General features: G+C 41.4%; 1 protein-coding gene across 9 annotated transcripts in view; it reads left to right on the top strand.

Annotated features, from left to right (window-relative positions):
- The window catches only part of ULK4 (unc-51 like kinase 4), a 528,243-nt gene that overhangs the window by 136,886 nt on the left and 363,366 nt on the right, over positions 1-27,991 (top strand). For all 9 annotated transcript variants that reach the window (XM_060402096.1, XM_060402095.1, XM_060402097.1 and 6 more), the window contains 2 exons: positions 7,794-7,976; positions 19,991-20,118. In XM_060402096.1, coding sequence (XP_060258079.1) covers positions 7,794-7,976; positions 19,991-20,118 — 311 coding nt within the window. The remainder of the gene's footprint in view (positions 1-7,793; positions 7,977-19,990; positions 20,119-27,991) is intronic.

Here is a 27,991-nt window from a genome sequence, read left to right as displayed (position 1 = left end):
ACTGCAGCAGTTTCTCTTGCTGTGCAGCACAGGCTCTGGGGCGTGGGCTCCAGGAGCTGCAGTTCTTGGGCTCAGTGGTTGCAGCACACGGGCTTAGTTGCTCCATGGGATGTGGGATCGCCCCGGATCAGGGATCGCACCCTTGTCTCCTGCGTGGGCAAGCGAACTCTTTACCACTGAGCCATCAGCGCAGCCTCTGATGGATATTTTTGAGTTCTTTTATTTACCATGTTATTTTGAAGATCAAGGGCTAACAATTCTGCTTGCTGAATGTCTTTAAACAAAGGACACCTGCTTCACGAGCTTCACATTGTTAGAATCCCCTCCCCAAGTTGTGATATTAGTAATTACGAAGAAACTGTCAGAGTTACAGAGTATACCAGTGAACTTTCTCAAGGCATCTTTGAGTCATATCTTACTTAAGGCCTTCATTTTAATCCTGGACTCAAAAAAAAAAACCCACCAACCTGTCTTGCTTTAATTGGGTTTATGTTATCATTTTTATCTTTATGCTCAGCATGGTTTCTTTTCTTGGCAAAGTTCTTTGCAGTTGTTTCCACCAAAGTCCCACACCTTCTAGCACTTTCTTCATCTGACACGGTAAGCTTCACTCTTTCATCTTGGGCTTCTTATATTTTGTTGTCAACATTCATCTAAATTATTAATTTTTCACTGAAATTTTTCCGGTTTCCCCCGAAATGTTTCTTTCTTCTTTTGTGCCCCAGGATCATATTCAGTAATGTGTTAATATATTGTTTTCATATTTCTTTAGTCTCCTTTAATTTGAAACAGTTTCTCAGCCTTTCTGGGAACTTCTTGTCATTTATGAGTTTAAAGGGTGTGGGGCTTGTATTTTTTTAGGGTAAGGCTCAACCTGGGTCTGTCTAGTGTTCTCCCATTGAACCTCCTTAGCACCGTTGAGGATCCCTACCTGGACCGGATGCCTCTGTGACGGTTGCCATATGATGGTTATCTAGTTGTTTCATTCCTTGTATATTAGAAGTTGGCGAATATTTTCTATAACGGGCCAGATAGTATGTACCTTGGGTTTTGGTGGCCACATACAGTCTCTGTTCCATATTCTTTCTTTTTTTAACTTTGTTATTATTGGAGTATAATTGCTTTATAATGTTGTGTTAGTTTCTGATGTATGACAAACTGAGCTGTATGTATACATATATCCTCTCCCTCCTGGGCCTCCTTTCTACCCAACCCGATCCCACCTCCCTAGGTCCCATATTCTGTTTTATTTTTCTGTTTGTTTTCTATAACCCGTTAAAAATGTAAAAACTGTTGCACATTGTACTTAAGAGCAGTGCAAAAATAGGCCTTTGGTATTGGTTGGAATTCTATCGTAAGGATGCGCTGTCCCTTCTCTCTCATATATGCATGTATTTGTATCATTATGGTCAGGGATGCCCGTTTTATTTGATGAAGTGCAATGTCATATTACTGTTACCACTGTTACTATGTGTTGTTTGAATGCTCGGATCATGCTAGAAGCCCTCCAAGCTGGCTTTTGTGTCCTGTTGATCTATTTGTCATTGTTTGATCACTTAATTCCTTTCTGAAACCATGCAGTTTTTGGACTACTGTTGTATTTTCACTTTGCCAACCCTGGAACCAATCATTTCTCCAAGGAAGCTTTGATGTTTAGAACCCACAGTCTGGGTGATGTGCTTACTGCTTTGGGGTTTTATTGTTTTCAGGCCTTCTAAGTATTCAGAGATAGAAAAAAAGTGTATGTACCCATATATACATATGGAGCTTCCCAAGTGGCGCAGTAGTAAAGAACCTGCCTGCCGATGCAGGAGACATGGGCTTGATCCCTGGGTCAGGAAGATCCCCTGGAGAAGGCAATGGCTACCCACTCCAGTATTCTAGCCTGGAAAGTTCCATGGACAGAGGAGGCTGGCGGACTACAATCCATGGGGTCTCCAAGAGTCAGACACAACTGAGCGACTAAACACACGCGCGTGCACATATTCACACATACATAGAATTATTCCTACACTTATCATTGTAGGTATTTGGAACAAAACTCGTGCATTCATGCTGATGCTTCCAATTTTAATCCAACATATTAGAATTCTTTCTGGACCTCCCATTTTCTGTATCTGTAAATCCCTTCTTGAACAGAAACCTGGTTCCCATTATTCTCAGTGTATTTATTGACCTGTTCAGCTCATTTATTCAGCGTAGCAGACTCCATCCCCTCTGGCCTCCTCCTCTGTATCGTCATCCTCCTGCCTTGCCACTGCCGCTCCACTTCCTGGGCTCCGTGAGCGGATGCCCCCATTCCCCTGTCTGCCCCCTTTCCTCAGAATCTGATGTATTGTCTTTGGGAAGGGAAGGAAAGGGAAGATAGATGAAGGAAAACAAAGGGCTAGATGTCATTTTTGCTGCTTCGTCTTCCTTATTTCCTTCCCCTTTGCTGTTTACATCCAGCTAGTCAACCTGTCCTTTGACTGTGATTCACAAATACAGCCCAGGACTGTGTGCCTCTCTCTGCAGCTCTGTGGTTACCCCTGAAATCCAGGCCACCACCGTCTTTCACCCAGACTGACCTATCATCTCTTGGCCCCATAGAGTCCCCTGTGCCAGTGTGGTCCTCAGATGAGCAGCATTAAATAACCTAGAAATTTGTAAGAAACATGGGTTTCTGGACCCTGACCCAGAGCTGCTGTCTCAGAGTCTCTGAAGGAAGAGGCCCAGTAATCTGCATTCTAACAAACACTTCTAATGCCTATTGAAGTTTGAGAACCGCTGCCCTAGGCCTCGAAGCTCTTGGAAAACACTGCCCTGGGTGTAGCGTGAAAGATGGCTAATTAATCCTTTCCCCCTCAGGAATGGCATCCATTGCTTAGGGATTGGTGGTTGAAGGGAGTGGGCCTGACTTGGGAAATGTGTTGAATGGATAAGAGGATTTCTGGATTTATTAAGTTTGTAGGGAATCTCTATATGAACCACAGTGGGAACCAGAGAAACCTTTAGAGTTAGATTGAATAGAATGGCTCCAGTGAGGGAGGTGATTGGGCTATTTATAATTCCTGGCATGCTGAGAGGAAGAGTGACAAAGCAGAGTGTTTCAGGGTGGTGGTTCAGGAGAACTTTCCAACAACATAGACTGCTTCCTCCTCTCTCTCCACCCGCTGCCCGTTTCCCATGTAGTTTAAGGTCTCAGAGGTCAGATGAGAGTGTGTAGAGTTTGAAGAGGTCCCCAAGGTAATTTTGATATGACATAGAAAAAAATCATTCACGAGACAGAAAAGAAATGGTTCTTAAACTTATTCCACAGGGATTCTGTTCATGTTTCTAATAGGTATGCAGCCTGCACTTCCAAATTAGTCTCTTTCTTAGACATTGCTTTAATAAATAGATGGTTAAAAATTCTGGAAAACATGGGTAAATCTGTGGCTGATTTGTGTTGATGTTTGGTAGAAACCAATGCAATACTATAAAGCAATTATCCTTAAATTAAAAAAAAGTTAATGAAAAAACTGGAGATAACATAATGTCCTTTTTGAGGTAAATTTTGTAGTGAATTTTGAACTGAAAATGTTCTTTACAGCTATAAAATGTAATTTCAAACTCTGTTTCAATAAGCAAAGATTTTAAACAACAGATTACTGAAAATCAAAACTGAGATTTAATTTTTTTTAATTTGAGGAATACAAGTACTTATATGATCTTAAGCCTCTGTGAACTCTCAACTGTGTTTTATATCCAGAAGTGACAAATTAAAGGTTATTTCTTGCATGAGTTTTTCCATATGGGAGATAAGTTAGGCATTTGAGTGGCTTTCTGAAGACAGGACCTTACAGTCGCCCTCATATTACTTTGAATACACGTAGGAGTAATTTGGACAAATCTTGCATCAAGAAATAACCCATATTGTTGGGTAGATATTTTATATCAATAACAAGTCAGTATTAGTTTGAAAGCCTCTCCCAGGAATTGTTACAGTGCTAATGATAATTACTGTTCACTGTCTTTAAGTCACTTTAAGGGAGATCTCTAAATTTCCTTAAAAAATTCAAATTGTAGCATGATCTTTAGGGACTCCATTTAGAATGCTTTTTTTTTTAAAATCCAAGAATTAAATAATATTTGAGATGATACTGAAGTAATGGAACAATTCTGTTTTCTTAATTGAAGTATAGTTGATTTACAATGTTATATCAGTTTTATGCGTACAGCATAGTGGGGCTTCCCAGGTGGCGCTAGTGGTTAAGAATCTGCCTGTCAGTACAGGAAGTGTAAGAGATATGAGTTCCATCCCTGGGTTGGGAAGGTTCCCTGGAGGAGGGCATGGCAACCCACTCCAGTATTCTTGCCTGGAGAATCCCATGGACAAAAGAACCGGGCGGGCTGTAATCCATAGGGTTGCAAAGAGTTGGACACAACAGAAGCGATTTACCATGCAGACATGCACATATAGCATAGTGATTCAGTACTTTTACACATTCAGTTCAGTTCAGTTCAGTCGCTCAGTTGTGTCCGACTCTTTGCGACCCCGCGAATCGCAGCATACTTCATTAAATGCTATTACAAGATAATGGCTATCATTTCCTGTGCTCTAAGTGTGTCCTTATTGCTTATCTGTTTTATACGTGACTTTGTGTCTCTTAATCTCATACCCCTAACTTACCCCTCACTTCTCTGTCCTCTCTGGTAACCAGTAGTTTGTTTTCAATATCTGTGAGTCTGTTTCTATTTTCCTGTACACAGTTGTTCGTATTACTGTAAAAAATTCTACATATAAGTGGTATCATACAGTATTTGTCAAATATATTTCACTAGGCGTAATATTCTCTAGATCCATCTACATTGCTGCAAATGTCAGAATTTCCTCCTTTTGTATGGCTGAGTAATACTCCATCCTTGTGTGTGTGTGTGTGTGTGTGTGTGTGTGTGTGTGTGTGTGTGTGTACACTACATCTTCTTTATCCACTTATCTTTTTGGGAGGTTGCTTGCATATCTTTGGTGTTTTAAATAGTGCTGTTACAAACACTGGGGCTCATCTGTCTTTTCAAATTAATGTACTTATTTTTTTTTCTAGATATATACCCAGGAGTGGAATTGCAGGGCCAAATAGTAGTTCTGTTTTTAGAATTTTGAGGAACTTCCATACTGTTTTCCATAGTGAATGCCCCAATTTACATTTATACCACCAGTGTACAAGGGTTCCTTTTTCGCCACATTTTCTCCAGCACTTATTATTTGTAGACTTTTTGATGATAGACATTCTGATAGGTGTGAGGTGATACCTCATTCTACAAGTCCACTTAAGCCTGATTCCAAAACCAGTCAAAGACACTACAGAAATAAAAATGCCAGGTCAATACCTTTGATGAACCATTGATGCAGAAATTTTCAACACAATATTTGCAAAACAAATTCAACAATATATAAAAAGGATCACACACCATAATCAAGTTAGATTTATTCTAGGGATCCAAGGATGGTTCAACATTTGCAAATCAGTCAGTCAGGTACATCATATTAACAAAAGGAATAATAAAAATCATGTGATTATCTCAATAGATGCAGAAAAAGCACTTGACAAAATTTAGCATCCATTCATGCTAAAAGCTTTCATTAAAGTGGTTATAGGGGGTACATATCTCAACATTATAAAGGCTATTTTTGACATATCCACACTAACATACTCAGTGGTGAAAAGCTGAAAGCTTTTCCTTTAAATTCAGAAACCAGACAAGGATGCTCACTCTCATCACTTCTACTTAACATTGTATTGGAAGTCCTAGCCACAGCAGTCGGACAAGGAAAATAAAAGGCATCCAAACTGGAAAGGAAAAAGTAAACTGTCACTATTTGCAGATGACACGATGCTTCATATAGAAAAACCTAAAGTCTCCGCACACACACACAAAACAAAACATTAGAACTGATAAATGAATTCAGCAAAGATGCAGGATGCAAGATTAATAGGCAGAACTTTGTTGCTTTTCTATACACTAATGGTGAACTGTCAGAAACAGAAATTTTAAAAAATCCTGTTTTAAATCACATCAAAAAGACTAAAATACCTTGGAATAAATTTAATTATAGAGGTGAAAGACCTCCACTCTGAAAACTATAAAACACTGGTGAAGGAAATTGAAGAGGATTGGAAGACATGGAAAAGCTATCCCATGCTCTTGGATTAGAAGAATTAATATTGTTAAAATGGCCATACTGCTCAAAGCAATCCATAAATCTAATGTAATTCCTATCAAAATACCCATGACATTTTTCATAGAAGTTGAACAAATAATCCTAAAATTTGTGTGGAACTACAGAAGAGCCCTCATTGCCAAAGCAATCTTGAGAAAAAAATAATGAAGCTGGAGGTATCACCCTCCTAGGCTTCAGACTGTATTAGAGAGCTACATTAATCAAAACAGTGTGGTATTGGCACAAAAACAAGACATACAGATCAAGTGGAACACAGAGCCTGAAATTAAACCTATGCATCTGTGGTCAGTTAATCTTCAGCAAAGGAGGCAAGAATGGGAAAAGATAATCTCTTCAGCATGTGAGTCGTCATTTTTCCCTCTTTCCCGCTCTCTCTGTCTCTTCTTCCCCTGAAAGTTGCATCAGACAGCTTGCCCTTCCTAGAACCTGCTCTGCGTCTTCATGTCTCCATGTGAATACTTGTTCTCTTCTCTCTGGCTAGAATTTTCTCATCTACTTTTCCACCTGTCCATTTCCCACTGACCTTCAAAAACTGACTCAGTTATCATCCTCCTCCTGTAGCTTTTTTTGACTTAACTTTTCGTGCTTTTCCAAGCGTAATTGAGCCCACTTCCATTACAATACTTATTAAATTCTTCCAGTTTGTTAATTGTAAATTTCATCTTTAATAGTCTATGAGAACTTGAGAACTAGCTCAAGGGTCTTGATTACTTTGGTTTGACTTCTGCCTTTGCCACTTGCTAGCAAATTATGCCTTTGAGCAAATTGCTTAAATACTCTGTCCCTTAGTTTTATGATCTATAAAATGGGGCTAATAATAATACCTTTAAAATGTTATTTGGGAGAATTAAGTGAAATAGTCTTTAAATATTCTCAGATTGTGTTCTTCACTTACTAAACAATAAATGTTAAATATTTACTTTTATGACAATTTCTTCAGCCTTTAATTTAGTGTCTACATATGGAAAGCTTATCTTAATGTTTTCATTGCTTAAAATAATTTATGAGTCTATACAGAAAAACCTTTATCATTTTAGTTAACTTATAATGTACATAGGAGAAGGAAATGGGAGCCCACTCCAGTATTCTTGCCTGGAGAATCCCAGGGATGGGGGAGCCTGAAGGGCTGCCATCTGTGGGGTTACACAGAGTCAGACATGACTGAAGTGACTTAGCAGCAGCAGCAGCATAACGTACATGATACTTGTAAGATCTTCTAATGTTTTATAACTTAAATTTTAAAATTTATTAATTTTCTATTTTAATTGAAAGATAAGTACCTTTCAATTGTGATGGTTTTTGCCATGCATCAGTATGAATCAGCCATAGGTATACACATGTCCTCTCCATCCTAAACCCCCTTCCCACTTCCCTCTCTGCTCTGTTTCCCAACTTAAATTTTTATTGGAAGTTGGATTATTGTTTTAATTTCAAGTGTGTCTAAATTGTTCAGATTACTTATGCCAAGATAAGTGATGAAGGAGCAAGTTGAGCACCTTTTTCTCCTTTTCACAGAAGTATTTGCTCTCTTTCTGGGGGTTGGTTCGTGCCCTTGGAGTCTCCTAACGTGTCTGTTCTCCTCTCTCTGCAGGCCTTGTGTAGAATCACTCGCCATTCTCCTACTGCCTTCCAGAATGTGATTGAGAAGGTGGGACTGACCTCGGTAATAAACTCCCTGGCCTCTGCCATCTGCAAAGTCCAGCAGTACATGCTGACCTTATTCAGTGCAATGCTGTCCTGTGGGATTCATCTTCAGAGGCTAATCCAAGAAAAGGTTTGACCTGTGATTCCACTTAAAAAATGGGTGTTTTCTTCTGCGATTTTAGTGGCCCCATAAGCAATATATCTCTGTGGAATTTATTTTTCATCTCGAGGGGGCCCTTTTGAATTTGCCAAACCTCTGTACCACAGGCCATTCATCTGAAGATGTTATAAAAGTCTTTTAGTGATTAAAATAGAAATCCGGTAAATGGCTGTGCCGACTTGTCCCATTTTAGTAATGAAAAGTTAGAAAATTTATGGATCCTTCCCCCATGCTAATATTTCTCATGGTTCTTTGTCCTCAGCCCCCGTCTCTCTTCCCATGTCCTTTGCCTGCCTTTTGGAGGGGTCCCTTTATATTCTCTGCTCACCCTGACTCATTTTTTATTCCTTTCCTTGTCCTGATGCTCCGCCAGCACACTGAACCTTCAGAGCACCCCTTCTCTTGTTTTTAACTTTGTCTCCTTCTAATCCTTTGATATACCTGTATTTTATGCACTGTAGAGTCTGTAAGTGTTCAGTTCACATCACAAAACCACACAGCTACAAAGAACTCTCTGCTGTAACTGTCCTCAGTGTCTTCTCTAGCCGCCTACTCAGGAGCGATCCCTGAGCCAGAAACGTTGGCATCACCTGTGAGCGTTTCGGAACCGCAGACCCTCAGGCCGAATCAGAGCCGAATCAGGCGGAATCAGACCCTGACCTGCCGAATCAGAGCTGACATTTTAATGAGGTCTCTAGAGGATTGGATGGAAGGTTATGGTTGGAGAAGTCCTGCCCTTGAACATTAGTGTCCAGTGAGGTGTTAGTGGATGAAAATTGTGGACCATGGCTACATACACACATTTGGAAAGCAGTGAGTCAGAGAGAGTTTCACTTGTACAACCTTTCCCAGTTTTTCAGTTGCTCATGTGTGTTATGAATCTTCCTAAGGGTGATGTAGTATGCAATGTTCTTTGCACTTATTGGACCAATTATCTAACTTTTTCTGAGGGATAATAGCTGTCAAATTAGAGTGTTCTGAAACATTCTCAGCAGGTAACACGGCTAAGAAGTGTGGAATGGGGCCACTTAAATATAGTGTTTGCCATGGTTCTTCTGCATGAAATGCAATGTGTTAAATTTGATTTTTTATAAAGCTAAAAATTTCTATGATTAATAATTGTCATGTTTACATAGTAAACTTGATCTTAAAAGTCAAAATAGAGAGCAAACCAGTTCTTGGCTTTTATTAGTCTGATTTCGATTCTGCTAAGAAATTTGAGCCTCACAGAAAGTATAGTTTGTGTATCTAATTTTTTGGTATTTAATTTACCAAGTCATTGAAGGTTGTTATCATTGTATTAGAGAGAGTACCATTTGAGTAGTTTTGCTGTGTAAATTGTGTTAAGAGAGGCTGAGTGTTTTGTAGTTTATTTTTCTTCACACAGGCATGGGTTGATTGAGTTTAAAATACGGTATTTCACAAAGGTAGTGAAATAATACGCATTAATTAAATGATTTTATATTTATTTTATAATGTTTAACTAATATTCCATGTATCTTAATGATTGAATAATAACCTGTGTTAATTGAGAAACAATCTTTTGAATTTAATTAGTATTGTTACTTAAATTTTTAAAATTGCGGTAAAAAACAAAATTTACTCTCTTAACTATTCTTAGGTGTAGTTGGTAGTGTTAAGTATATTTGCATTGTTGTGAAACAGAGCTCCAGAACTCTGTCATCTTGTTAAATGGAAGCTCTGTATCAACTGTACATTTTGGCTGTTGGGTTTTATTGAAATCTCTGCTTCGGTGGGTCTCCTCTGACACTGAACTGGCAGAGGAAGGGTGGCGTTGCTTTGTTCCTCCCCTGTTGGTGTGGAAGCCCAGATTACCCTGTGGGCTTCTGCTGACACCCCAGTGACGTGGCAGAGCTCCTCCTTCCTGATGGGCAGGGGTGGGAACCCAGGCTTCCCACCGCCTTCTCTGATGCCTTCCTGGCTGGTGGGGGGAAGAGCTCCTCATTGCTCTTCCACTGACACTGGTTGGGTACAGGTGGGCGCCCCATTCCTAGCAGAAGGTGGCAAAGGCGGAGGCCTCTCACCAGCCTCTCATGATGCCATCTCAGCAGGAGTGGGGAGAGGAACATGGGTGTGAATATGGGTGGAGGTCTGGGCATCCCATCAGTATCTCTGCTGATACCATGGTTGGGGCCAGGGGGGCTTGTTATTGCTGGCTTGGGATGAAAGTCCCAGCTCTCCTTGTTGTCCTTTCTGTTTCCCTGGCAGGGAGGAGTGTTGGATGCCTTGTTAGAGTCACGTGAGGGTGGGAGCCTAGGCTCCCCTCTTGCCCTTTGCTGAAAGGGCCGTGGTTTTGTCATGGTGCTTGGCTGAAGTAAAGTAGCTCTTGTCTGGGTGCTGTTGGGCTTTCCAGGCTGTCCCTCTCCCGGTCTTCCGGCTTGAGAGAGCCGATGTTTCCCGTGCGTGTGTGTGTGTGCGCGTGTGCATGTGCGGTTGAGAGAGCTGATGTTTCCCCTGTATTTGTGTGTGTGTCTGTCTGTCTGGTTGAGAGAGCTGAGTGTGTGTGTGTGTGCGCGCACGCTGATGTTTCCCCTGTATTTGTGTGTGTGTCTGTCTGTCTGGTATTTGTGTGTGTGTCTGTCTGTCTGGTCGAGAGAGCTGATGTTTCCCCTGTATTTGTGTCTGTGTGTGTCTCTGTGTGTGTGTTTGGTTGAGAGAGCTGATGTTTCCCCTGTATTTGTGTGTGTGTGTGTGTGTTCACACCTGCACATGCGCTAGTGGTGTTTCTGGACTGCTGCGTTATCCAGCACCCAGTATGGGATGTATGAGGTGGAGTAAAACCCCAGCAAACTCATTGACATACTCATCTTCAGGTGCCGAGGCCTCTAACCGTTGTATATGTTGTCTGTCTTGTCCTGTAGTCTTTAAAATGTATCTGTGTCCATTTAAATACGGTGAATTGTCATTTAAAAGATAAGGTTCTATTTTTCATTAATTAAAACAATCTACCATTATATTGAACATTTATCACAGACTAGACACTTAATGACTTGTAACTCTGGGTTATTCTCAACTGAGACTTAGCGCCTTGAGTGATTTTTGTCAAGTTGATGGAGGTTATAAATGCTAAAGCTGATGCTCAGGCCAGACAGTAAGCCAAGAAACAGAATAATTTCGGATAGTGTTAGTGCCCTGAAGAACATTGAACAGGATGATGTTGATAAGGTGTCTTGCAGGGGGTGGAGCCAGACACCATTTGCTGGGGGAGGGCAGGGGGAAGTCATGGAGAACCTCTCTGAGGAGGTGATGTTCCAGCTGAGCCCTCAATGACAAGAAAGAGTGTGCTGTGTGAACATGTGCAGGAAGGACTCTGTACTTAGTTCAGCCTCCCTGAAATGTGAAAATTCCTGGAGAAACCCTGGAAGAGAAGGAGGAGCAGCAGTGCTATCCGCAGTGAGCAGTGGGGAAGGGATGCAGAAAGAGGCAGGGAAGTAGGAAGAAGATCCAGCTCATGTAGGGCTGTGATGCTGGCTTCCCTTAGGGGTTTGACACAGTGGCCATAGTTTCATTTTTACTTAAAAAAGAAAAATACAAATACTTGCATGTAGGTGTGTGTTTTAGGGGTTATTATTGGTAATTGTGTTTTTTCCAGGCGTTGCTTGTTAATAGGCTAGAATGAGTGGAAGAGGAAGAGGCCCAGGAACAGATACCAGGCTTACCACTTCCAGCTGGATATGGGAAGAAAGAACCACACCTGTCTATTTGGGGGACTGTTGCCTATGTATTGTGGTAGATTTTTGTGTTGAAATTCAGCCCCAAAAGAGGCCCCTGCCATTCTTTTTAAGTGAGAGAAATTACTGTTTACTGCAGAAAATTTAGAAGAACCAAAAGAAGAAAACAAAATAGACTATAATCTCACTGCCCAGAGCTAATTACTGTTGCCATGTAGGTTTATCTCTTTTAGTCTTCGGTTCATATGTCTATGTATTTTATGCACACATTTATAAAATTATGATTGAAGTGTGTTGATTTATCATAGTTAGGCATCTGTCTTTAAATACACCCTAAGAACATTTTAAAAATAAGTTTTCATTTTGTGGTGTATGGTAATTGAACCCTTCTCCCGCTGTTGAGCTATGTGCCTCTGACTTTGTGGTTTGTACTCAGGCTGATGCCGTGAGCATCCTATTTCCATGCATCTTTGTGTCCACTGCTAATCAGTTACCACAGGTGTTACGCATACTTCGAAGCCTGTGCATAAATAATGCTAAATTATTCTCTAGAAAGGTAGACGATGACAGTACTGTTTACTTGTAATTTAACCAGCAGTCATTAAGACACATGCTATATTTATCATACAATAAAACCTAGCATTTAGGATTGCTTGATTAGCAGCATAATTTATGATTTATAGTTACTTGCAGTTTGTCGGGATTCCCAGGTGGCTCAGTGGTAAAGAATCTGCCTGCCAGTGCAGGAGATGCAGGTTTGATCCCTGGGTCGGGAAGATCCCCTGAAGGAGGAAATGGCTACCCACTCCAGTATTCTTGCCTGGAAAGGAGGAGGAGCCTGGCAGGCTACAGTCCATGGGGTCACAAAGAGTTGGACATGACCGAACACGCACATGTATGGTTTGTAATTAATCTCTCTGATTCTCCATTTGAAATATGTAATTGTAGCCATGTTTTCATGTTACAGTAGATTCATTAGGTCGTATAATTATTACCTTCTGAATAATGTTTATGTTCTTGAATGGACATTGGTGTGTTGAAAGAATTTAACTTTACAGTATCACCTGCATTAGCTACCTGGATATCATTGTCCTTAAACGATTGTTATTCAGCAGCCATGTGCATCACAGAGCTTGATTTATTTTGTCGTCATCTTCAAAAGGATCTGCTTGCCAATAATGTGCTAAATGCAGAAGATTCCTTTATCGAAATGAGTGTTAGTTCTAGACTCTGTGGTGTGAAAGTGAGTGTTCACAGCCATGGTACGAGGGGGCTCTCTCTGTTACAAATCATGCATTCCGCATATTCTAGTAATTAGAAAAATTGGGCAAAACAAAAAATGAAAACTGTTTTTCTGCCCTGTTTCCAAAAAAAGAGAAAAAGGACAGATTAAACTCTTCATAGGATACTTTCAGAATCCTTGGTAGACAGTATTTTATATGTAATTCTTGAATCATCACTAGATGTAGGGAACTGATAACCTTTTCACAGTTCATTTGAACTGCTTGAGTGACTCTGGAAGAGTACCTTCCAGAAGGCATGCCCAGGCATAAGAGAAAACCTTGAGAGTTATGTGTGAGGTTGTTTACCAGTCTTGTGCCATATAAACTGATTTTTTAAATACCTGGTATATTTTCTGGTTTTATTTTTTGGTCTCTTCCAAGCTCTTATGGCGTACAAATGTTTGATCTTAAAGATCTGGGGCTGGAGGAGTTTGAGGGTGCTGTAAACACGTTTCCTGATGTTTTACCAGGGAGAGAGATACTGGATGAGGGCATTGCGATTCTCCTTAATCATAGTATCTAGAAACTAAAAGTAGCTAATGTCACTTAGATTTATTTGTATTCAGTTCAGTTCAGTCGCTCAGTCGTGTCCGACTCTTTGCGCCCCCATGAATCGCAGCACGCCAGGCCTCCCTGTCCATCACCAGCTCCTGGAGTTCACTCGGAATCAAGTCCATCGAGTCCGTGATGCCATCCAGCCATCTCATCCTCTGTCATCCCCTTCTCCTCCTGCCCCCAATCCCTCCCAGCATCAAAGTCTTTTCCAATGAGTTAACTCTTTGCATGAGGTGGCCAAAGTACTGGAGTTTCAGCTTTAGCATCATTCCTTCCAAAGAAATCCTAGGGTTTATCTCCTTCAGAATGGACTGGTTGGATCTGCTTGCAGTCCAAGGGACTCTCAACAGTCTTCTCCAACACCACAGTTCAAAAGCATCAATTGTTCGGCACTCAGCCTTCTTCACAGTCCAACTCTCACATCCATACATGACCACAGGAAAAACCATAGCCTTGACTAGACGGACCTTAGTCATGTTTATAACTCTTACGAATTTTAGGATTTAGTATTGAAAATCCAGAATATATGGAATATAGAGTACAGAAGAGTAAAATGCTTAATATTCCCAAAATAATCTCATCAAAATTTTTGTACTTTTCAAATTGATATTGTGTGTTTGTATGTATATTAATACATTAACATATTTCCTTTTCCCTGCTGCCACATGCACGTGCTATTTTATTATCTTTTTACAGAAATTAGATCAATCTATTGAAATTAGATCGATTGTTTGTTCATACTTTTCTCTTTAGTGATGTGAGGAATGTGTGTGTAGCTCAGTGTAACTCTTCAGTATTGTTTCTAAAGAGTTCTGGTGGTCCATGATGTGAAGGTGCCCCAGTGCTTTCCCACAGTTAACTACTGCACATTTTAGAATCCTCCCCCTGCTTTTATTTTGGCAAGAGAGAGCATTCTTATGGCTCAGCTCTTTTGTGTGGACTTCTGTAATTATTGCTCTAGGAGAAACTCTTCAGTAAAATTAAGCACTGTCTTAGCTGCTCCTCTGAGAGTCTGTCACCACGGATTTTATATTCAGTATCTTGGGTGTTCTGTTACAGGGACCACAGGTAGAGGTATGAGCATGGAAGGGGTCAGTTCCCATGAGCTCTTCCTGAAGAATCTGTTGGAGAATGAGCTTCAGACAACTGAGCAATGTTTGAATCAGCCAAGAAGACCAAGCAATGTGAATCAGGATGATTGTTTGATGCTAGATGTCATTGCAGGTTTAGAATGGCAGACTGCTTTCTTTCCCTCCTTTCCTCTTTCCTTCTTCCCTCCTTCCCCCTCTGCTTTCATGTGCTTATCTATGTATATACACATATATGCATACATACATACATATGCATGTCTATAAATGCATACAGGGAGAAGGGGGAAAGCATATGAAAATTGTAGTAAACTGGTGTACTGCTTTGTAAAAAACAAAGTCACCCATGTGACTTAAAAAAAAAAAAAGCGGATGTTAAAAATCCAGTGCCTCATTCTTGATGTTAGAAAACTGAAAGTATATAAAACTCTGGGAACCCTGCTCTCCTCTATTTCAATTAATTGAGCTTAGTACACTCACATCAACTTGTTTACACGTTATGTGGATCCAAACATCTGCCTCAGTGATGTGTTTTTTTCCCGTGAGGTGTGTGACCTTGAATGTGCTTCTTAGCTGCACGATCAGTGATGCATACTTTGGCACTTCATATGCTTTGGGGTCACTTAGCAATTTAAACATTACTTTTTAAGAGTCATACCATGTTTCAAGGTGCATTTGTTCATGCTCATTGGTAAGATGATTTCCTTTTGGGTGTTACTGCCTACGGATACCTTTGTAATTTGTGCCTGATTTGTTAATTTTAACAGGAGCTGCTGTCCATTTTTATTTCAGCAATCCAGTTTGACTGAAGCTGTTTCAGGTTTCATATTTTGACCAAGTAGTCCAACAGTGATTAATAATAAACCAGAAGGTGCTTATGATGTTTGGAGGTCCTATGGAAGATCACTATGAAATTTCGATGCTTATAAAACTTTGAAAAATCTGAAAGCCAGTCAGCTCCGGTTTTTTTTTTTTTTTTTTTTGTTTTGTTTGTTTGTTTGTTCTCACAAAGACGCTAAGCATCCTGACTCAAAGGTTGCACATTTAAAATATGGTAATTAGTTAATGCATATTAATAACATGAGTTTGTATTCACATTTTTCATCTGTCTACGTTAATAAATGTGTTGTATAAGAGACATTTTACTTAGATACTTGGTCAAACTTCAAGGAAAGTGTAATCCAAAAACAATTCTAGTATATTTTTCACTTCCATCAACATTAAATGGGAAAACTATGTCAGTGTAGTTATTCACACACATGATTTCTCTCTCTCTCTTTTTTTTTTTTTTTGAGGCTACTGTCATTTGATGGCCAGGCTGTACTAAATGATTTTTACCTATGACAGTTGATTGAAACAAATCGATTTTACCTTTGGAGATTTGCAGGAAATAAATAACTTTGATGTTCTCTACATCAGTGTTATTTTTTTATATTCATCTCATAATTTTGTCTTTATGATATGTACTGGAGGAATTTTTATCCTTTTGCTTAATTTTGATCAAGATACCACTTTGTGATGTAAACTTCATATCTTTCAACCAATTCCTCACATGGTGAACATTTCATAACATCATCTTTATGTTATGTAGATATGTCTGTTCTGAAATCACTGCCAAGAACCATTTGACTGTTGGACAGAAGCTCTTCAATCTGTGATTTGGGCTATAGACCTCAACAGCTTCTGCTTTTTTTCCTCCATGTGTAAAATTTAGTTGTGTTGAGCCAAATGGTGAGATGAATTTAAATCAAAGATGAATACATAGTGGATTGCAACCTACAGTGACCCGGGGTTATTTTGACTCTCTGAAGGTGGTTTTGATTATTCATCCTTGGCACTAGTCTTCGCCTGCAGCCTGTAATCTTGTTGTAAGATTAATACTGTTCTAGGAGTCTGGTGCACGTTGCTTAAGATTAACTATGGTGCCCTGGGCAGTTAGTTTTAGGGAGTCAGTCAGTACTGTTCATTTAGTTTTTCTGAAATGACAAGATGAGAATTTATTTGGGGCATAATGTGCTTTTAGGTATATATCCAAAATTAGAGCCTGTAATATATTGCATCTTGTAAGGGACTGGGAGTTATGGTGTTACAAACAAATCTGGTATGCAATTTTTTATCTTTGTTACTTGCCATAGTTTTTCTAGTTTGTTTCACTCAAAATCATAAGCATTATTTTAGTTTTCCAAGATTGTTAGTAATGGCTGCCCAACAGTCCATCAATAAGACATAGAGTAGACCTTATCATGACTTCTTAGTGACATTTCTGTGTTTTAAAATTATAACTGTTGCTGTACAAAACTTTCATTGCACCTGGAAAAATTTCCTCTTTCACTGTATACTTAAGCTATATTTCACTTATCTCTTGCTGTGTAACTACTCAAAATGTAGTGGCTTAAACAAGACCAGTAATTTATTTATCTCACCAATCGGTAATTTAGGCAAAGCTGGGAAAGACTGAGAATAAACTTTCCAGAAGGCTCACTCAGACGACTGGCAAGCTGGTGCTTGCCATTCCCTGGGAACCCAACTGGGCTGTGCCTTGGGATCCTCAGTCGCTTTCCGCATAGGGCCCTTGAGGGCTAGTAGGGCTTCCTCACAGCATAGCAGCTGGGTTCCAAGAAAGAGAATGTCTCAATACAACCAGACAGGAGCTGCATGGCCTTTGCAAACCTGGCTTTGGAAATCATGCAATGTCTCTTCTGTGATGTCTCTTTCCTACTCCACCTGCCCTCCTCAGATGATCATTACTTGATATTATGTTGCTATTCAATCGCCCAACTCTTTGTGACCCCATGGACTGCAGCAGGCCAAGTTTTACTATCCTTCACTGTCTCCTGGAGTTTGTTCAAATTCATGTCCGTTGAGTTGGTGATGCTATCCAACCATCTCATCTTCTGCTGCCCTCTTCTCCTTTTGCCTTCCATCTTTCCCAGAATCTTATGATTTAACAAATTCCCTATTTTGGGATGTTAAGTTTGTTTCCTATTTTTGTCTATCTTGTGAACTCTACATGAGCATTCTTGTACTTAAAGCTCTTTTGATTATCACTTTGTTACACTAAAATTCTTGAGATACAACAACTGGGTCAGAAGAAAATAACATTTTTTTAAGGCTTTGGAGAAATGACAGCTCACTTTCCTACCAGCTAGAGGAAAGATTAAACACTTAAACTTTCGTGTTTTTCTTAACTATGTATTAATTTGTCAGTCAGTCTGTCTAACTGTTCACCTGCCTGCCTGTGCCAGGTCTTACTTGTGGCACATGGGATCTTCACTTGTGGCCTTCTTAGCTGGGGCATGTGGGAGCTAGTTCCTTGACCAGGGATCGAACCCAGACCCCCTGCATTGGGAGTGTGCTGTCCTATCCACTGAACCACCAGGGAAGTCCCACAAAGCTGACATTTATTTAACGCAGCTAATTTAGACCTTTGCAGATTTTGCAGTTGTCCCTGTAATGTTCTTTGCTGTGAAGCAGAACTTCCAGATGCTGAATTGGCAGTCAGGCATCGTGTCTCTCTCGTCTCCAGTAATCGGAATCGTTTTTCAGTGTATGGCTAGTGGATGTTTTCATGGTCCTGCAGTTATGCACGGGTATGTGTGAGAGTGGTGTCAGTGTGGGCAACAGTTGGTTGTTTTGATCTATGGACTTCACTGTATAAATCAGAACTGAGAGTTGACTGTGGGGAAATGGGCTTTCTATTGTCAACTGGAAAGGTGAAAACCGGTCCATTACTCAAGGCCACCTTGGTGTTGATTCTGTTTTTCACCCCAGTTGATGAATCAGTTGGATTATTCGGTCCAGGATCTAGGTGGGACTGATGGACTTGTTGTTGTTCAGTCGCTCAGTTGTTTCTGACTGTTTGCAGCCCTATGGCAGCAGGCCAGGTTTCCCTGTTCTTCACCGTCTTGAGTTTCAGCAAGCTCAAACTCTGGTCCATTGAGTCAGTGATGCCATCCAATCACCTCGTCCTCTGTCACCCGCTTTTCCTCCTGCCTTCAATCTTTCCCAGAATGGGGGTCTTTTCCAATGAGTCAGCTCTTTGCATCAGGTGGCCAAAGTATTGGAGCATCAGCATCAGTCCTCCTAATGACTATTGAGAGTTTATTTCCTTTAGGATTGACTGGTTTGATCTCCTTGCAGTTCAAGGGACTGCCATGCCCTGTAGGCATGCTTTGTAGGGCCACTCAAGATGGATGGGTCTTAGTGGAGAGTTCTGACGAAATGTGGTCCACTGGAGAAGGGGATGGCAAACTACTTCAGCATTCTTGCCTTCAGAACCCCATGAACAGTATGAAAAGGCAAAAAGACTGATGTATAGATATAGATATATCTCCATTTAAAATAGAAGCCTGTACATGGCTGTGTAAGCACTTCCTGTCTTCCAGTATAGCACCCAAAGTAAAAGCACTTTGGCAAAAAAAAAAAAAAAAAAATTGAGCTGCTTACATCTGCCTGGACACATAATGTCACTCCTAGGTGCTTGCCTCTGCCCAGGACTCTCAGGAACTTAAAGTCCTGCTCTCTGTTACCATCTTTGTAACAATCCAATTCCATATTTCTGCCTATTTATATCCATTAACCCTGTGTGTATGTGTATTCCATTTTTTTTGCATATCCATAGGCTCCCAGAGTGATGCAGTCTTTTTGCTATAAGAGAATATGACACTAACACTTGTCAACACTTATTCCTCTGTGTTGTGTTAAACCTTTAAAGAATGTTATAGAAATAGTAGAGTAGGAAGTGGCAACCCACTCCAGTATTCTTGCCGGGAAATCCCATGGACAGAGGAGCCTGATGAACTGCAGTCCATGGGATTGCAGATGTGACTGAGCATGTGTATATATGCCCACATATATGTAGAAATTGAGGTTTTTCCCTGTGTCCCATATTGGCTGCTGTTTTTACTTTATGTCTGTAGGACCTCAGTTGTGTAGGCTAGAGGTGTGACCTTTGTGTGTGCAGGTTTGCTCAGAAGTTCATGCGGACGTGCAGTCGTGACTTTGAGTTCTAGTTATTGCCTCACTCCCAGTCATGTGATGGGTGGTTAAGAATCAGGCTTTGTTGTCTGTCTGACCTGGATTTGAATCCAGTTTTGCGGTTTGGGGCAAAGTGCTTAACGTTTTGAGATTTCCTTTTTTAAAACAGAGATAATATTGGTACCCTTTCCAGCTACTTTTCAGGTTTGAATGAGATCATACATTTTAATAACTTGGTATAGGGTATAGCACTAAAATAGAATTTCAAAACTGACAGGTGATGTTGTTTTATTTTCTATTTGGTTATTGTAATCTATTGACCTTCAGAGTTGCCTATTCTGTTTATTTGTTTCATGCTTTCTCAAAAAATATTTTCATGTCTCACACAGGACTTTGTCTCTACAATTATCCGTTTACTGGACAGCCCCTCCACTTCCATCAGAGCCAAAGCCTTTCTGGTTGTTTTATATATTTTGATTCATAACCATGAGATGCTGCTGCTCAGCTGCCAAGCAAGGTAAGATTTTTTCTGATTTTGCCAATGACTCAGTTTGGTGCCTGTTTGATTAGTAGTGTTTCTTGGCCCCTATGTACCTGATTATTGAAAATTATTTTCCTAGATTTTTCCAAGGGTTTAGTTTTTCACTTATCACCCTTGCTTAGAAACACTGACGTCGGCTGGTGGTTAAGTATTAGGAATTTCCTAGGTCTGAGTACAGTGTGTTAAGGTGTTAAAGGTAGGGTGTTAAAGGTGGTTCTGGTTTGCATCTTTGTAAGTGAAGAGGAACTAAAAAGCCTCTTGGTGAAAGTAAAAGAGGAGAGTGGAAAAGTTGGCTTAAAGCTCAACATTCAGAAAATGAAGATCTTGGCATCCGGTCCCATCACTCCATGGGAAATAGATGGAGAAACAGTGGAAACAGTGTCAGACTTTATTTTTTGGGGCTCCAAAATCACTGCAGATGGTGAGTGCAGCCATGAAATTAAAAGATGCTTACGCATTGGAAGAAAAGTTATGACCAACCTATATAGCATATTCTTTTTTTTTAATTTTTATTTTTACTTTATTTTACTTTATAATACTGTATTGGTTTTGCCATACATTGATATGAATCCACCACGAGTGTACATGAGTTCCCAAACATGAACCCCCCTCCCACCTCCCCTCCATATCATCTCTCTGGGTCATCCCAGTGCACCAGCCCCAAGCATCCTGTATCCTGCATCGAACATAGACTGGCGATTTGTTTCTTACATGATAGTATACATGTTTCAATGTCATTCTCCCAAATCATCCCACCCTCTCCCTCTGCCTCAGAGTCCAAAAGTCCGCTCTACACATCTGTGTCTCTTTTGCTGTCTCGCATACAGGGTCATCATTGCCATCTTTCTAAATTCCATATATGTGTGTTAGTATACTGTATTGGTGTTTTTCTTTCTGGCTTACTTCACTCTGTATAATATATTCAAAAGCAGAGACATTACTTTGCCGACTAAGGTCCATCTAGTCAAGGCTATGGTTTTTCCTGTGGTCATGTATGGATGCGAGAGTTGGACTGTGAAGAAGGCTGAGCGCCGAAGAATTGATGCTTTTGAACTGTGGTGTTGGAGAAGACTGTTGAGAGTCCCTTGGACTGCAAAGAGATCCAACCAGTCCATTCTGAAGGAGATCAGCCCTGGGATTTCTTTGGAAGGAATGATGCTAAAGCTGAAACTCCAGTACTTTGGCCACCTCATGCGAAGAGTTGTCTCATTGGAAAAGACTTTGATGCTGGGAGGGATTGAGGGCAGGAGGAGAAGGGGACGACAGAGGATGAGATGGCTGGATGGCATCACCGACTCGATGGATGTGAGTCTGAGTGAACTGCGGGAGTTGGTGATGGACAGGAGGCCTGGCATGCTGCGATTCATGGGGTCGCAAAGAGTCGGACACGACTGAGCAACTGAACTGAACTGAAGGCCTTGTTGATGGGTGGTTTGGTCATAGTTCTCATTACTGTGAGGTTCTGGACCGAGTCGCTGAAAGCCCAGAGGACCAGTGTACTGCAGCAGGGGAGGAGGGGCATCTGGGGTATGTGGACTGGTCATCCACTGGGCGGATCTCTCGTGGTTACTGAGTCTCACCTCTTCTCTCCAAAAAGAGAAGCGTCTGATGCTTCTCAATTAATGTCTTTGAAACTGTCTGGCCATTTGTTACATCCCAGAGGAACCTTGAACACATGGTTTACTGTCTATTTCTTGACCTGGCTTTTTACTTAAGGTAGAGTACTGGGAAGATTCTAGAATTGCTGAGATGGATGTTGATTAGGGATTGGAACATTTTATCCTGCAAACAAAGAGTACATGTTTTAGGATTTACAAATCAAGAAGCAAAATTGTGAATATTATGCATGTACTTCTATTACAAGAGAGAAGACAAATTGTCACAAATTTTTTGTTGACATAATTAAAAATACACTACTCGCAATCTGTCCCTGGGGTGGATTGGCAGATGCAAACTATGATATATAGAATGGATAAACAGGGTCCTACTCTATGGCACAGAGAGCTGTGTTCAGTAACCTGTGATAAACTGCAATGGAAAGAATATGAAAAATAATGTGTGAATCACTTTGCTGTACAGCACAAATTAACACAATATTGTAAATCAACTATTTCACTGAAGTTAAAGAAAAAATATATACTGCTAATAATTGAGTACATACTTTTTGTAACATAGGTCTAATAATGGGAAAGATAGATTTCTTTTGGGGAGAAGAGTTAACATTTTGCTTAATTAGGGGTCAAAGTGAGAGCCCTTATTATCAAATCTGATTGCCAATGTTCCTGTTGGTGCTGACCCCTAATGCAGTTTTATGTTTCTTATCTTTGAAAATGTCTTTTCACACAGATGGGTTCTACCACATGTCAATATCAGTTCATGGGCACATGACTTTCATTGAGCATATTCATCACTTCGAAGGCATTCGTAGTTTTCTGTTAGATTCTTCCTTATATCTGTCTTTAGCCTGTCGTCACATCGCAGGTGAACCACTTCTTGGTGTGGGTCTTATGCAGGATGCTAAGAAATTTCCATTGATTCTTATCTCTCGGGGATCAACCCTTTGGTGTCTTATGTCCAGTTGAGGACTGACGTCTCATATGTTTTGTCTGTTTGTTAGTGGTTATAGACGAGAGGATGTGCCCTGATCCTGTGAGCCCATCACGGCTGGAAGCAGTAGTTGCTCTTACCTGTCAGAAAAGACCTCATCACTGTCTTTGCTGCCTCTCCTCTCTCCTTGTATCTACCATCATTTTCCTCCAGGACAGGTAATACAGTTCTCAACAGGTGTTCTTCATCATTTCTTAGACTCGTAGTCTGGTCTCAGGGTCTCTTACACAGTGTGAATCAGCTTTTGTTTCTTGCCTGTTCACATTCTCCTCATAACATCCTGTTGAGCTGAAATAACACCCCCGACTCTGTGGGCTGCTCTGTCTGAGTTCATCTCACGCCCGCCCGCCTCTCAGCCCTTGTGTTCCACGGCTCCTTCTCGCGCCCCCTCCAGCCAGCCAGCTGCACAGTTCTTGCTGCTTCCTGTGCACACTTGCTCGTTACACTCCCCTCTGGTGTTCCCTATGCCCATCGTGCTCTCCCTGCAGCTGGGTGCTTGGCTGATTTCCTCAGCTCATTCAGGTTTCTGTTCAATCTAGTGGTTACTGCTTCTGAGAGCCACTCTAATCATCCTATCTCAAATTCCGCTCCTCACCCCAACTCAGAGACTCTCTAACTGGAAAGAACTGTGAGAGCCTGAGTGGGACAGGCTTGGTCCTCCTAGAAGTGACTGTGATTTCTGTGCCCCTGAGTGAATATTTAGGAACTTTGGCCATGGTGGACAGATGGTGGCCTGAATGCACACCCTAACCCTGACCCCTGCTCTGCCCTCTCTGGAGAGAGAAGGGGCAGGGTGCCTGGAGGGTGAGGCTTAGCCTTGCGGGAGAGGTAAGTGTGAGCCCCGTTCTTCCTGTGCTGTGGGCAGAGACATGAACACTCTGTCCTCTAGGCCTGGGGGAATAGCAGACCTCAGGTCTTCTGTTGGGTGCAGAATGCAGGTGCTATTGGTGTCCTGTCCCCAGGGGATCCACAGTGGAGCTGCCTTGGGGGCCAGTCTGCCCCTGACTGAGGCTGCAGGGGGGTGATTTCATTTTCCAGCACTGGGAGAGAACACGTCCCCTCCCCACCTGTATCTTTGCCACAACCTGGCCTGATCAGGTGCCGAGCCGGGGGAGGAAGTCTTGAGCAAGCAGAGCTTGGTCACAGTCGGCTGACGGAGATGCTGGAAGTACTTCAAGGAGGAAGAACAAGGGCAGGCAGCCCTCACAGAGGCAGAACTAATGGAAACGACAGAATGTTAACAAACAAGGAATGAGGACTCCGTGGAGAAGCAGTTTCCTGAAATTCAGCAGAAGAACCAAAAGCAAACGGCCTCTGCTGGGGACAGCATTACTTTGAAAGGACACATTGACCCACGCAGAGCCAATGACAAAGACATGGAGATTCATGTGGAAACATCAGGAAAGTTGGAGTGTTGGTCCAGGAGACCTCACATGCAGAGCATGGGGAATGCCAGGAGGAGGGAGGGAACAGATGCAGGAGGGTTTCTAATGGAAATCTTCTTTGAGCAGTCATCTTCTGCTCAAACGTGCTGTCTCCTGATGCGGTATTAAACTGAGGGTAAAGGAATCAAAAAGTCACAAAACCGCTAAGGGAAAGGTGACTGAGGCAGAGGGATGCTGTCACCTGTCCTGGTTTTTTGGAAGCTGGAAGGGTGAGAGATGAATGTTCACTGAGATCCATAAATGTCTGCAGAGGGAGAAGCTGGGAGGAGACCTGATCATCACCTGGCAGAACTCAGGACAGGTTGGGAAAGGCAGGTGTAGTAGAGGTACCTTTGAAGTCCGTGGTGAGAGGGAGGTGAGACTCAGCATAGGAGGATTGATGGCAATTTGCATGCGGACTTGATTCCCAGGCCTGAGCATCCGGCACGCTCCGCCTCTTCTGTTGTACCAGGAGACTTGAGATATATTCTGGGTGGTTTGAACTGGTAAGGCTTCAAATGTGGGGTTTGAGACATATCAGAGGGCGATGAGGTGCTTTGTGAGACCTTATAATGAGGATCGTAGAACAGCTGCTTACTCTCAAAGGTGAGGACATCTGCCTTCTACCCATCCTTGACTTGCAGGCTGTTGGCAGCCTGATTTCCATGCTCTTGACCAGAGTTTGGAGATTAACCTCGGGGAAGCTGATCCTATCCCCACAGGGGCTGGCCATTTGCCTGTCTCCTACTGTAGCTCAAGAAACCTTGCCCCATATTCCTGTATTGGAGCCCATCCATCATGAGCCCCGCTCCTGCATGCAGACCTTCCAACAACACTTCATTGCATCCTCTTAAAATATAAATGGAGAACCAAGAATCACCAGATACATAAGGAAACATAGAACTCAGAAGTCAAGACTCGCCAAGAGACAAGAGACCGCTCAGCAGACACAGAGACTTAATTAGAAACAGACAGTTCATGGAAAAAGGAGTGAGGATGACTCCTCAACCTGTGAGTAAATGCCGAATCTTCCTTATTATTAGAGGAGAGCACCACATACTCCTTTTTACAAGAGAAACTACACTGAGTGTTCTTTCTCACTCAGCACACTGACAGGATCTGAAATATGTTCTGTGGGTGAGGCTGTGGGGCAGCTGGCACTGTCCTGTGCTGCTGGTGGGAATGGCAGAGTGCTGTGACTGCTATAAAGAAGAATTTGGCTGTATCTAGAGAAATTCCGTGTTTTTACCCTTTGTCCCAGCCATCTCAATTCTTGGATACACTGTTCAAAGATCTGTTATTGGTAAAGACGTGAGATGACACGTGCGTGAGACATCATTTGTTGACGGTAAACTATATACAGCAGACTAGCTGGAGAATTGTGGTCACCCTTGTGTTTTTCCTTCCTGCCGTAACATTACAGCAAACTCAGTGGTTTAGGACAACACGCATGTATTCATCTGACAGGTCATATGGGTCAGGAGGTCAGGCTCTTCGTAGCTGGAGCCCCTGCTCATGTCTAACAGGGTCGAAGTGCAGTTACTGGCTGGTGCTGCAGTCCTTGTCTGAGGCTGAGGTCGTCTCCAAGAGCGCTGATTGTTGGTAGAGTTCATTTCCTTGCAGCTGTAAGACTGAGGTCCCCACTTTGTTGCTGGTTTATGGCTGGGGCTTGCTTTTGGCTTCTAGGGGTTGTCCTTCCTCTCCATTGGCAATTCACAGCAGAGCCATTTGCTTTTTTCCTGGAGGCAGGTAGTTGCCCTTTTTATACCTTGAATCCCCTCCACCCTCTCAAATGTCTTTGGCCTCACCCTTCTGCCTCCAGGAGTAGAAAGCCCCATTTTTAAAGGTTTCAGCTGATTGGGTTGGGCTCATGCAGATAACCTACATAGTTTAAGGATGATCGAATTGGGACTTTATTTTTTAAAATTTTTTATTGGAGTATAGTTGCTTTACAATAATTGTGTTAGTTTCTGCTGTACAGCAAAATGAATCAGCCGTACATGTACACATATTCCCTCCTTTTTGCATTTCCTTCCCGTTTAGACCACCGTAGAGCACCGAGTAGAGCTCCCTATGCTCTACAGCAGGCTCTCATTAGTTACCTGTTTGACTCGTAGTGGCGGATATATGTCAACCCCAGTCTCCCAGTTCGTTCCCACTGCTTTCCCCCCTTAGTGTTTATATGTTTGTTCTCTACATCTGTGTCTCTTTCTGCTTTGCAGATAGGTTCACCTCCATTATTTTTCTAGATTTCACATATGCGGGCTAATTTATGATCCTTGTTTTTCTCTGTCTGACTTGCTTCATTCTGTCTTTCAGTCTCTAAGCTCATCCGCGTCTCTGCAAATGAAATAATTTTGTTCCTTTTTATCTTGAAAGTCCCTTTACTGTTGTACTCAGATTAGTGTTTTGAATAGTCAAGGGGTAGGAATGATGGGAGAGACGTTTTTAGAATTCTTCGTAGCCATGGTCCCCATGATGGAGGACTCTGCAGCTGTGAGAACGGACAAGTGGGATCTCCGTACACGGCCATGGACTGATCACAGGACATATTATCCTGAGAGAAGCAAGGTGCAGAAGGGTACTTATTATATACTCACTTCTGTGTAAGAACGAGGGAGAAAACAGGAAAGGCATATGCACTTAGTACTATTTTCAAAAAGAACAGAAGGATAAATTAAGAATGAACCAAATGGCATTTTATATGGAGCGAAAGGCAGTGGGGGACAGGGGTAGGGGTGGCAGCTCTACTTTGCATATACCTGCTTTATGATTTGGATTTAAGTGTCAGGTGGATGTTTAATTAAAAATGAAATGAAATAAAGCAGTCTCTAAAACTTGAAAAATGATTTGGCAGTGTGTGATGTAACTCCAAAGAAGAGATATTGAAGTGTATAGAGAACACCAATTGTTTGGCAGTGCAGTTGATTCTTGAACAACACAGGACTGAACTTGGCAGGTTTACGTACGTGCAGGTATTTTCCCGATAAATATAGACAGAACTGCAATCTGTGGTTGGTTGACTCCTCAGACGTGAAACTATGTGAACACTGAGAGCAGACTAGAGCATCCACGGATTTTGGTATCAGCAGTGGGTCCTGGAACCAAACTGGTGGTTCCATATGAGACATCTTTCCTTTCAGTTGCTGTTCCTCCAGTAGCCATGGATCATTTTTCTCTGTTGTCTTAAAGGCATTTTCTTTGGCTTTAGGATTTAAAAAAGTTTAATTGTTATGTATCTTTAGTGTGAATTTCTTTGGGTTTCTCCTGTTTTGAGTTTGTTCATTTAAGTCTTCTGCTAAATTTGGGTATTTTTCAGGCATTATTTCTTCAGAGACTTTTTCAGTCCCATTGTTTCTCTCCTCCCTTTCTGGATCCTGATGGTGCAAATAGAAGGCATTTTGTTATTGTCTGGTAGATCCCTGAGATGCTTTCTTTAATACGCCTCTTTGTATCTGCTTTTCAGATATTGTGAATTCAGTTAATCTGTCCTTAAGTTTGCTGATCATGTTTTCTGTTACCTGTGCTCTATTCTTGAGCTGGTCCATTGACTGTTCAGTTTTGGTTTTTGTAGTTTTCAAAAGTTCTGTAGCTTACATTGGTTATTTTAAAAACTTTTTTCTCCTGAAATTTTCAGTTCTTTCATCAGTCTTTCAGATCATTTGAAACATTTTTATGATGCCTGCTTAGAAATTCTTATTAGATCCTTCTCGCACCTGGTTCATATTGGTGTTAGCATCTGTTGACTGTGGTTTTTGATTCGTATTGTGATTTTCCTGGTTCTTGCTATGGTTTGTGATTTTTAAGATTATATCCTG

Source organism: Ovis aries, chromosome 19 (genome assembly GCF_016772045.2).
Source record: "Ovis aries strain OAR_USU_Benz2616 breed Rambouillet chromosome 19, ARS-UI_Ramb_v3.0, whole genome shotgun sequence".
NCBI classification, from domain to species: Eukaryota; Metazoa; Chordata; class Mammalia; order Artiodactyla; family Bovidae; genus Ovis; species Ovis aries.
The sequence above is the reverse complement of the archived record's forward strand: the minus strand, read 5'-3'. Positions and strand labels throughout refer to the sequence as shown.